The sequence below is a fragment of the Castor canadensis genome, chromosome 1, assembly GCF_047511655.1.
Source record: "Castor canadensis chromosome 1, mCasCan1.hap1v2, whole genome shotgun sequence".
Classification (NCBI taxonomy): domain Eukaryota; kingdom Metazoa; phylum Chordata; class Mammalia; order Rodentia; family Castoridae; genus Castor; species Castor canadensis.
In genome coordinates this window covers 191,036,215-191,048,899 of record NC_133386.1, presented here as the reverse complement: position 1 = coordinate 191,048,899, position 12,685 = coordinate 191,036,215, and the positions used below count along the sequence as shown (strand labels likewise).

At 33.0% G+C, this 12,685-nt stretch overlaps 1 protein-coding gene and 1 pseudogene across 1 annotated transcript; one reads left to right on the top strand and one right to left on the bottom strand.

The window, feature by feature from the left end:
* The first annotated feature begins 2,333 nt into the window (after window positions 1–2,333).
* On the top strand, window positions 2,334–3,329 carry LOC141417486 (olfactory receptor 10AG1-like). Its single transcript, XM_074056411.1, has one exon. The coding sequence runs from the start codon at window positions 2,334–2,336 to the stop codon at window positions 3,327–3,329; it is 996 nt and encodes a 331-aa protein (XP_073912512.1).
* Window positions 3,330–11,246: 7,917 nt separating this feature from the next.
* On the bottom strand, window positions 11,247–12,176 carry LOC141421698 (olfactory receptor 5W2-like; annotated as a pseudogene).
* Window positions 12,177–12,685: the final 509 nt, after the last annotated feature.

The window sequence follows — 12,685 nt, the reverse complement described above, 5'->3', positions numbered from 1 at the left end:
TTCATAGTTTCGTTCTTTTACCTTACCCCTCTCATATATGACCTCCCCTTAGTGTAACCAGTGTTTCATAATATTGCTGTACTTATATTAGGTCTATATTTTGTAAATGAGAGAGAACATATGGCTTTTGGCTTCTGAGCCTGGCTAATTTCAGTTCAGATGATGTTCTCCAGTTCCATCCATTTACCTGCGAATAACAACATTTCATTCTTTGTGACTAAGCAAAATTCCATTGTATCTAAATACCACATTTTCTTTATCAATTAGTCAGTAGTAGGGCATCTTGGCTGTTTCCATAGCTTAGTTATTGTGAATAGTGCTGCAATAAACATGGGTGTGCATTGTTGTAACCTGACTTACATTCCTTCAGGTATATCCTTAGGAGTGGTATTTCTGGATCATGTGACAGTTTTGCTTTTAGTTTTTTGAGGAGCCTCTGTACAGTTTCCCATAATGGTTGCACTAATTTATATTCCTACCAGCCATAAATGAGGGTTCCTTTTCCTCACATCTGTGCCAACATTTGTTGTTTCTGTTCTTGACGGTAGCTCTTCTAATAGGAGTGAGGTGGAATCTTAACTTGGTTTTGATTTGCATTTCCATCATGGCCAAGGATGGTGAGCCTTTTATCATTTGTTTTTTTAGCCATTTGGACTTGTTTCTTTGAAAAGCCTTTTTTCAGTTAATCTGCCCATTTTTTCACTGGGTAATTGATATTTTGGGAGCTTTGTTTTTGTATATACTGGTTATCAATTCCTTGTCTGATATATAGCTAGCAAAGATTTTTCCATTCTGTGGGTGGCCTCTTCAATTTAGAAACCATTTCTTTTGTTGTGCAGAAGGTTTTTAATTTTGTGTAGTCCCATTTGTTGAACCTTTCTCATAGTTGCTAAGATATTTGAGTTCTACATAGGAAGTCATTGCCTGTGGCTATTTCTTCCACTGTACTCCTTGCTTTTTCCTGCACTAGTGACGCTAACATCTTGATTAGTGTCCAGACTTAACAGTCTTAGTATATTTTTATAACAGTTTCTCCTGCTTGAAGCATGTTAATTAGTCTCTTTAGGATTTCAAATTACTTTTCACATTATATGGACATAAGCTATTTTATACCAAAGTCAATGAAATAAAAAGCTCCCTCTGTAAGCATGAATGAAATTGCTGTTGGTTGTAAATACCTTTATTCCACCAGTCAATCATGGAACATGCACACAGACACAAAACTGAAATGTGCTTAAGCTGAAGCTGGAGGGTGTGGTCTTTATTTTGGCCTAGAATTATTCCTTGCACTTTGGTGACTATTTCAATAAAGAAATAAATTGGACTTTTAGTAATTTACCAGGTAAAGTAGTGAAAGAAATTTTGTGAAACAGTATGGTGTGTGTAGCAAACAAAATGTAAGATTTATCAAAAGAAGTTTACATCTTAGGCCTAACAATAACTAAACAATAATAAAAACATAAATACATTTTAATATGCTCACTTTAATGAACACACACACACAAAGAAAGGGACAGAGTGAGGTAAAAATAATTTAAGTTAACAAAAAAGGCAAAAAATAAAGAGGTAAGAGATTTAGGACATTAACAGGGATGAGTTCCTGGATATTCTACTTCTAAATAATAAACATGTAATTCAAATGTGCATATTCTAGTTAGCATTGCTTTCTAAGCTACTTTGACAGAAAATATTGAAGATTTTCTCAACTCTTCAAAAATCTATAAAATTTGACAGCAGCATTGAAATGGAGCTACATTGAAAATTTTACATTACATGGAAATACAAACATAATTTACAATTAAACAGTACTCTACAATATTTGATGCATTAATATAACCTGTTAATAAAATGAACTTATATGAAACTGAGCAAGATTTTAGAAATAAATTGAGAAAAATATAGCTATAAACATTAAATATATTAAACATTAAAAATATTTAAGATGGCATACAAAATGCCTACTTGAGCAGTGAAATAGATTTTTAGTTGACAATACTAAAAAACAGAATCAGGAAATGAGGGCAACATGCAGTAATTTCAATAAGGACATCACTTTTGTATTGAACATAAATTCAAATTTCAGTATGTGAGTGCTCAAATAAATAGCAAACTTTAATATGGTTATTATAAACAATTATATAGTACCTCTTGGAACGATACAAAGACTAAACTTTTTCATATTGATACTTATGAACAATGAAAATACACTTAAGTGTAACTTTAAAGCAAAGTACCTGGAAGACATAGTATTTATTCTTATAGGAAATGAAAAAAATAAGAATGTGTGACTTCCTTGGATTATACAGAGGAAAACAAATACTGAGTTCCATGAAATGACAATGTGTCCTATCAAATCTGTCTCACAGATGAACCATGAAGAGATAAATACAGAAGACAATGATTCCACAGTGAAGCAATTTGTCCTGCTGGGATTCTCTGACCTTCCAAACCTCCAAGGATTCCTCTTTGTGGTGTTCTCCATCATTTACATAATTATCCTATTTGGAAACAGCCTCATAATCATAATAACAAGAGCTGATCCTGCACTGCAGAAACCCATGTATTTTTTTCTGGCAAATTTTTCTTCCCTGGAAATCTGTTATGTATCTGTCACTCTCCCCAGGATTCTGTTCAGTATTTGGACTCAGAATAGAAGCATATCTCTTCTGGACTGTGCCACCCAACTGTGTTTCTTTCTCATACTAGGAACAACTGAATGTTTACTCCTGGCTGTGATGGCCTATGACCGCTACATGGCCATCTGTAACCCTCTGCTCTATCCTCTCATCATGAACCCAAAGAAATGCATCCGGCTTATAGCTGGATCCTGGCTCAGTGGAATCCCAGTCCAGATAGGACAAACATGTCAAATATTCTCTCTGCATTTTTGTAATTGTAATCAAATTAGCCACTTCTTCTGTGACATACCTCCCATTATCAAGCTAGCCTGTGGGGATACTTCCAAGCATGAGCTGTCTGTGTATATAGTAGTTACGTTTGTTGCAGCAGTTCCCTTTATGCTGATACTTGCCTCATACAGAAAAATCATTTCCACCATTCTGAGGTTGCCAACAGTCACAGGACGTGCTAAAGCATTCTCCACATGTTCTTCCCACCTGCTGGCTGTGGTTTTATTTTATGGATCTGCATCCCTTACCTATTTAAGGCCAAAATCAGATCATTCTGCTGCAATGGACAGATTACTGTCTCTTTTCTACACCATCGTGACTCCTATGTTCAATCCAATCATATACAGTCTTAGGAACAAGGAAGTGATTGCTGCAGTGAGAAAATTATTACTTAAAACAATGAGACATAGGTTTACTTGAAATTTTTCTATCTTTTTTTCATAGAGATATCAGGGAAACTTTTTAAATTTCTACATTTTTACTTTGAGAATGTAGTAAAATCCAACTTGTGATGTATCTTTTATATTTGAACATTAGCCTCAAATTACTCTGCATGATTATATATTTGAGAAACTCATCTATCTTCTGTAATCCATGCCTAAAGAAAAATTTTTTCCCATAAATAAATAAATTAATTTTCCCATAAATAAAATTTCACATTTTTCCTATAAATATATGGACAAAATTCCAAGTGTTATCCCTGGTTGTTTTAATTTAATAAACTTACCTACCTAAATTACCTTACTTGCATTTGTCGATATTCTTTTCTGATTCTACAATTTCAGTAATAGTAGTCCCCAAATTAATTCACTTTCAATAATTTTACTTTTCTTAAATGAGCCAAATCATCTTTTCCTATATTTGTTCATATTTGTAAAATCAAAAGCATGAGCTTAAACTTGAAGGAAAGTTTTCAAAGTTATTTCAGGATCACCTGAAATCTATACATTTTCACTTCATTTTTGTATATCTACTTTGTCATTTACTTTCACTAATTCTTATGCTTTAAATTTGAAAAGTCTCCCAAAAGTCATATGGTAAAGTTTTGGTCAAGATCCTGACTTACTTTTGGGAGGTGGTGCAGGTTTTAAGTGGGAGATATAGTTGGAGTACCTAGGTCATTCTGAGCATGTCCTTGAAGGTGATATTGGGACTGCACCTGCATTCCCTATTTATTTATTTACTTTTTATTTGTTTGTTAATTTTGCTTCCTGACCCCGGCGAGGTGAGCAACCTCTTCTACCATGTATTCCTGCTGATAAGATGTTTTGATTCAGCACAGTCCAAAAACTAAAACAGTGACCAAAAATAAAACCTTCTTCCCTTCAAATTGTTTCTCTCAACATTTTATCACAGCAATGAAAAGCTGACTAACTTTTCATTTAACTTTAGTTTTTCAAATGTAGGCAATTTATTTGGGGACATATTCTTTGAAATTAATATGTAATACCCATCAATTAATATGAACAGCATAGAGGTGGAAACCAAAATGCCTTATCAACTGACTGTGGGATGTGATGTCATAATGAGCATCTATGAATAATTTATGTCACTTAGGCACCCAATCAACAGATGATATTAAAAAGAAGTCATTTCATTGGGATACTGAAACAGACAAAATAAGAGTGATCCAAAGAAGCCCACATCCTAATGCTTTGAACATCTGAATTGGTCACCTTATATGATCAAGGTACTTTGTAGACGTGATTAAGATTTTAAGCCTTAAAATAGGTATATTATTCAGGAAAGCCCAATCTAATGGCATGAGCACTTATAAGACAAAGAGTGCAAAGGAGGAATGGCTAGAGACAGAATCATAGCAAGCCAAACAAAATATGAAAATATCTGGCATACTCTAGAAAGAGAAGTGGATTCATAGAAGTTACCATTAATGCCAGATAAATGATGCTTAGTAATTTTCATTACTTTCTCCCTTATTCATCTTGGAAGTTTGCAGGTTTATAAAGATACCATTTGCTATTTTCCTAATTCTCATTTCTTTATCAATACTTACAGAGATTTATAAATTTACACACTATTATACTGTGTATACCTTTCTTCCACTTCTACATGTAGTATTTATTCCATTAAGTACCTTCTGCAATGCTGGCTTTGTGGGCACAAATTGTTTCAAAATGTGCTTGTCTTAAAAGGTTCATTTTTCCATTAATTAAAGGAAAACTACTGGATAAAGTAATATTACTTGGGAGTTACTTTGTTTCAAAGCTCCAAGTGCATACTCTGTGGTTCCTGCTGAGACTTCTGCTGTTATTCTCATAGATTCATTTTTGTGATTTATTATTTCCTTCTCACAGCTCTCATTTTATATTCTTAGCACTTAACTCATAGTCAAGAGTAGATACATGAAATTATTTCTGGGCTGTCTGTTTTCTCCATGGTTCTATTTGTCTGTTTGTATTAGTAACATACTACATGAATTACTGTGGGATTAAAGTAGAACTTGAGATATCAAATTTTGCTCCCTTTATTTAAGATTGCTTTGGCTGGTGAGAGTCTTTGTCTTTATTTTAGGCACATATGAATTTCAGACTTAAAATATTTCTGTGATTAATGCCATTGAGATTTTGATTGGAATGGTATTAAATCAATTGATCATTTTATATAGTATGCCATTTTACATTTTTTAAACCATGTGTATTGATTCTTTCCTTTTATTTATGACATCTTTAATCTATTTACTCAATGCTTAATACTTTTCAAAATATTTTATTCTTTTCAAAATTATGATATTTTGAATTTGTTTTTTATTTCTTTTGGCTACTTATTCATGTATACAAATACTACTCATTTTGTGTGAATTTTGTATCCTGTAATTTTATTCATGTTATTTATTAGTTCTAGTTTCTTGGTATTGGGTCTAGCATTTTCTTATGAATAATATAATCTTACGGAGATAATTTCACTCCATTCTTTCCTATTAAGCTATCATTTATTTCTTCTTTCTACCTTTTCTCCTGACTAGAACATGCAGTTTCTCATGGAGAAGAAGTGATAAAGATGGGTATTTATATATTGTTCCTGATCTTAGCATAAGAGCCTTCAAAATGTTACCATTGATTATGATGTTAGATGCACTTTTGCAATAAAGGAATTCTCAGTGCTTTGAAGAACATTGTCTTTACAACTAATTTATTGAGAATTTTACTAAGAAAGGTATGCTGTACTTTGTCAAGTACTTTTATGCATTTACTGAGATAAGCAAGTATTTAATCTCTATTTTGTTTGTATGGGGAATCATGTTATTCATATGTAGAACTAATTTTGCAACTCAAGGACAAACCTATAGTGATCATGATGATGATTCCTTGATGTACTGTTAAGTATGGTTTATGTGAGACACTCATTTCCCTATGCAGGCAAGATCATTTCCATATCACAGCAGGCAAAATTTCAACTATGCTGATTAATGAAATCTATGAAGGGTTCCAGAAAAGGAAATAGCATTTTATTTATTTCAACTGAAAAACTGAGCATTAACCTTCCTGGGGATTCCTGTTGCATGGCACAATGGCAGAAATTAAATAGAAAATAGAAAAAAGGTATTGCCCACTGAAATTATGTCACCTGGAAGCCTTGAAGAAGCTTCTGCATCATAATATTTTATAATGTGTGAATTAAGACATTACACTCAACAATGTGATTGGTATGTGTTCATTTAATGCCCTTTGTTTAATGACAGTTTATATTATCTAAAATTATTTTGAAAGCCAGGAGTATACCCTGAATCAGAATGAAGTCTATTTAAAAGAAAAACACAAAACATTAAATTTGCTTGGCTTGTAACAATTTATGTTCTGAGTAGTCCAGTAATTCCTTCTTTCTCCTTAAACCTCACCATTGAATTCATAGCTACATATTATTTTCTCCTCTTAGGCACTTGTTTTTTCAGTTTTGTTGCCCTTACTTATATAACTAAATGGGCTTTTATACTTCATTGTTATTTTTCATGATGATCCCAGAACTAACTACCAGTGTAATATTCTGTGGGGAAATCCTGCTAAAGCAAAGCTCAAACCACCTGACTGGTTGGTAGCCAGTCTCCACTAGTTGACCTCAGAAAAGTAATGCATTCGTGTTGCCCACCAGCTTTCTCACCATCACTTACTTTACTTATATATTTTGAGGATGAGGAATTGCCCTTGATCAAATTTAGATCTTTCCATACTCAATTTTCCCTCAGACACTGCCCTACTTTGAGACATGTTAAATCCTCTCAGGTTACATTTTGTTAAGTCAAGGATCAGCTTTAGCTTTCCTTGAAAAATGAAAGTCTTTCATTTTTTAAAAAATTAAGATAAAATTCATATAGCATATAATTTACATGATTGTGTAACCCTCACCACTATCTGATTCTAGAGAGCTTTCATGGCAACAAAAATAAACCCTTTACCCATTAAGCAATGACTACATTCTTCTTCCTTCCCACTCAGTACCTGCAAAGCATTACTCTATTTTCTATCTCCAAAGCTTTGCCTGTTCTTGATGTCTATATGAATATGATTGTACAGTAAGTAGCTTTTTTGTGAGTAGCTTCTTTCAGTCCATTTAATATTATTAAGATTCATTTATATTGCAGCATGTAACAAGAACTTAAGTAGCATTAATTTATTAAATACAGTGCTACCTTTGCCCCAAACCCCATGCTAAACTGAGCTTGCATAGTTACATTAATATTAAAAACTTTGCAATTAAATTCAACTACAGAGTGACATGTATTTTCATACAGAATGATGTTTGTAAGCTACTGAAAAAAATTCTTAAGGAAAATTACTCATTAGACTTAAGCAAGTCAAAGATGTGTATCTGTATTTGAGGTTTTCCTGGTCCCCCACTTAACATAATAGCATAAAGTTTGTTGACAGAAATTATAGTTTATTAATATATTACATTTGATTGCTTTGACATAAAAGCAAATCAGAGTGATTGTGCTTGGACCATAATAGCTTAAAAATTCTAAAACATGTAATGTATAACATATTAGTATTTGTTTACTCTTGACTTAAAGAGCCAGTAATAGTTCAGTTGTTTTCAATACTGTGCTAGTACAAAGTAAATCCATAGTGAATATTTTGTGCAGGTCTTAGGTTGCTAAGTGGCTCCTGTATCTTACATATAAATTTAGTCAGGGGACTGCATAGCATTTTCATATACAACTATGGTATGTACTTCCCATTAATTTCAGAGAGTGGGACACCACTTTATTTTTCTATCATAAATTTTTAAACATAGTTGTTTCATTTCCTCAAGAGTCCTGGATGTTTCAAGTGATTTCATTTTGGTCTTTCTGTAGGTGAGTCATGCTTTTAAGTTTTTAGTTTTTAATTACTTGGGCAGTAATAAAATTGGAAATCCATATCTAAGAAGAGTCTATGAAATCAGACCATGAGTATTGAGAATAATAGGTTAGTTAGAAGGGCTGTGTTTACAGGTATTTGGACTTCTGAAAATCATATTGTGTAGCTGGCATCACTGTAATCACTATTGCAGATCCAAACTGCTTAGAGACACAGCTCAATTATTTTATATGCAGGTGAAGTGGTCATCTTTTGATAAATTTTTTGAAATGGGAACAGTTGACATTGCAGGAAAATCACAATTCAGATACAGAAAAAGTGAGAAGAAAAGACCTTAGAACTAATTTAGGTTGATTTCCTTCTTTAACAGAGGCAGTATAAATTCAAGAAAGGAAAATTGACCATGTAAGGTGAATTACAGTGATTTAGAGCAATATTGAATAGTTCCTTCATAATATGTTTCCACTCAAAGAGCAACACTTGTAATGTGAGAGTAAAAATTACAGGATCTGACTTAAAAACAGAGCCTCCTGCTCAATTGGCCTTTGAACAGTGCTATCAGTATTTTCTATTCTAATGCATATAACCCTCAAGAGTATATATCTGTCTACTTTCTGTGGTACACATGTTCTAAAATATTAAATCACTACGTCATTCTTCTGTTCAGCCAATGGCAAGGATAAAAGGTTAGGTCAAGATGTGGAAGATTGACTATGATATTTGCTTAATGCACAGATCATTCAAGTACTATACTTTGAAAATAATCTTGTAATGAATCATTCATTTATTTGTGAAAAAGTTGTGGTTTTGAGTTTTTTAGAGTAGAGAATTATTAGGAATTAAGCAAATTGGTTAACATAGATCAATACATTTTGAGGTTGTAGTAAACACTTCTGTAGAATTTCAAGATACAAGTGGTATAAAGGAAATATGCCAAAGTATATTTTGTTATCTTTTGAATCTCTTAAAACATTCCAAAGAATTTGTTGTTTAACCTAAAATAATAGGGGGTGAACTTTGTAGGGGGAGGCAGGAAGATCACAGCTTTGATATCAGCTTGGGCTACCTAGCAAGACTGTCAAAAAGAATCAGGGAGAAAGAAGGTTACAATTAATTGGAAAATAAGGAAGAAAGAGACTACAATTAGTAAAATTAATTATATTTTCAGCTTCCAGTCAACAGACTGAATATTCAGTAAAATTAATTATATTTTCAGCTTCCAGTCAACAGACTGAATATTCTGTTCCTTACTTTGTATCCTCTATGTCTGGTGTCAGGGTCCAATAGGTAAATTAAATTAATGTGTATTTCTACTATAGATTATATGTATATAATACAAACATACACACAGTGTGTGTGTGTTTTTTAAGGGGGAATTGGGTTAGTTTGATGATATATTTGCAAGGTCTACATTTCTGGCAATCCATTGATCCCTCACTACGCTGCTACTAATATATTGCAGTGTTGTCTGCCATAACACTGCTCATAATAAAGTACTAGTCAAAGAAAATAGGGTATGGTAGAAATCTTTAAATGCTGTTTGCAATAAGCAAGTATTCAGATACGCTTTCACCACCATGATACAATTTATCATGTCACGTTGCCCCATAAATGCTACCTTGAAAGACAGAGGAGACTCTAACACTCTCATTCTATTCAGAAACATTTTCAAAAGAAGATTTATAATGGCAGCTAGAAAAACCTAAGTCATCCGTTGGCTTTTAGTTCTACAGTTAGAAAAGATAATTTGGAGCTCCTTTAAGTATAATTTTGCTCTTCAAATATGCAATGATATCCTCAACAAGCTGATTCAGTGCTTTCGTGATTAGAAAATTAAAGAAGAAAAAGATGAACGAAACAAGAATCACACCCAATCACAGATAAATATTCTTACTTCTCATGGAAAAACTCTGTACATCTTTATAGAAATATTCCTTATCTGAGTCACATTGCACAGTAAATTACCTTTGCTGCAGTGAAATCTAGTAACACTAAAATATATCGCATTTTTATTTCATTACTTATTTATTTATTTTCCTATTATTTGACATAAATGCATAGCGCAGGTGATTCACCTAGCAAGGATGGCCCACTCGATTCTTGAGCAAAGTTTACACATAATTTCATATAGGAAGTAAATATTTGTATATATTGAGATAATGCTTTAAGGAGGCAAATTGTCTGAGTTCTATAAAAAGAGATATTTAAACAGGGCAGAAAAGAGGGAAGAAGGGAAAGAAAGCTTCCTGGAAAGACTGAGGAAGAGTTGATAATTAACAATTGCAGCACCAGATTATCTTTGCAGTGGTTTCTTGCATTGGTGTTCACAAAACATCTTATTTCTTAAGAGAATTGAATCATCCACTCTAAGACTTCTCTACTTGCCAGACTCTCTGCCTAGAACTGTTTCCTTTTTCAGTATTGCCTTTATTTAAAACTGAGATAGAGTATCTGTATCCAATGAAATCTTTCTCCTGCACAATAGAATTAATTTCCCCAGTCCACTTCATAAATGTTGTTGAAACTTATGGTGAATTACGAGTACTTAATTAATGCATGCTATGTGCACTAGAATTCATTAGTATAGGATTCTAGAAATTACTAGTATAAGAACTGGATTTACCATGAAAACACATCATTTAAATGTACAAAAGCAATTAGTCAAAACTTGGTAAATTTTAATACAATTGAAATATTGAATGAATAAAAACCTCACAAATTTAGAAAGGTGAGGAAATTTTCAGCAGTGAGGTAGCACTATATATTAGTTCAAGACATATAATGAAGCATAATAGAATCAGGGACTATAATATTTTCTGGTAATTGGGCTTTATTACAAATAATAATATCATTAAAATATACTTTGATGTTCAGAATTAAAAATCACATAATATATAGCATTCTCTGATAGAATATGTTTTTAAATTAAAATCATTGAGAAAGTTTTGTTTTTCATGCATATAATTTTAGGAAAACAAGAATCACTATGCTTGTGGAAAAGGTTGGGACTTACGATCAATAATTAAAACCATCTTTTATTTTTCAGTTTTTCCAGGGCCTCTTTCACATCTTTGTTCCGTAAAGTATATATTAGCGGGTTCAGCATGGGAATTACAAGGGTGTAAAACAGTGAAGTCATTTTGTCTTGATCTAGAGAATAAGAAGTACTTGGCCAGAAATACATGAAGAGTACAGTTCCCTGGAAAATCGCTACTACAGTTAAGTGAGAGGCACAAGTGGAGAAAGCTTTAAGCCTCCTGTCAGCAGAGCGGATGTTTAAGACTGATAAGATGATATAACGACAGGAGATAAGAACACCTGAAATAGTGCTTAGTTCGATGAATCCAAAAATAATGAATATTGCTAACTCATTGACCTGTGTATCTGAACAAGATAGTAGTAAAATGGGAGGGATATCACAAAAGAAGTGGTCAATCTCATTGGACCCACAGAAACATAACTGGAATGTCAATGTCGTATGTATCAAAGCATCTGCCATTCCCACCATGTAAACCCCAGCCATGAGCAGGGCACACACCCTGTTGGACATGTGGACTGTATACAGCAAGGTATTGCTGATGGCCTTGTACCTGTCGAAGGCCATCACTGCCAGCAGCAGTACAAACGTACAAGCAATGCAGAATTGCAGAGCACAGCCAAAGAAAGGAACTGATTTTTTCTTGCTAAATGTAAAACATTAGCAAGAAAACATTTTGGGTCCAATTGCTGTGGAATACCAGAGGTCACAGAAAGAGAGGTTGCTGAGGAAAAAGTACATTGGTGTGTGAAGCTGGGAGTCCAGTCTGATTAAAATGATCATCCCAACATTTCCCAGAAGATTAATTAGATAAACAAATAGAAACAAGGTGAAAAGAGCCATTTTCATCTTAGGGTTATTGGTAATTCCCATTAGAATGAATTCAGTCAATAAGGAGCAATTTCCCTTGTCCATTCTTCTTTATCTTGTCTATACCTTTGAGAAAATGATCATGAAAATGGTAACTATACATTTTGTGGATATCAACAGTGTGTTTGTAAGGCAGAACCTGATTTGATGCCTCTAAGAAAGTTACCTAGCCATATGATACTTTAAAACTATTGTTATCTATTTAAATCTACAAAAATCTCAAAGAGGCACTTGATAAACTTTTATCTAAAGCTACATGGTATTCATGGAGTAGATACATGACTTTCCACAAGTTCCCTAATTTCTTTGGGTCTTATTTTTCTTATCATTTAGTACACTTGATCTTCAAAGTAATATGAAATAAACATTGATGTTAGAGAGATAAGGCTATGTAATAGGATTAAATATTTGTTATGCTTCAGAATATTCACATTGATACAAAATGACTACATTATTTTCCTAAAAGTACTGTAATTGTTTCAAAGATTTTTGCATTAGTTCTATAAACAAAAGCCCATTACTATGAATGGTAAAAATTATTGTGACTTTTCATG

What these genes read in the sequence shown, in the direction of transcription:
- LOC141417486 (XM_074056411.1), top strand. Translation starts at nt 2,334, where the DNA reads ATGACAATGTGTCCTATCAAATCTGTCTCACAGATGAACCATGAAGAG.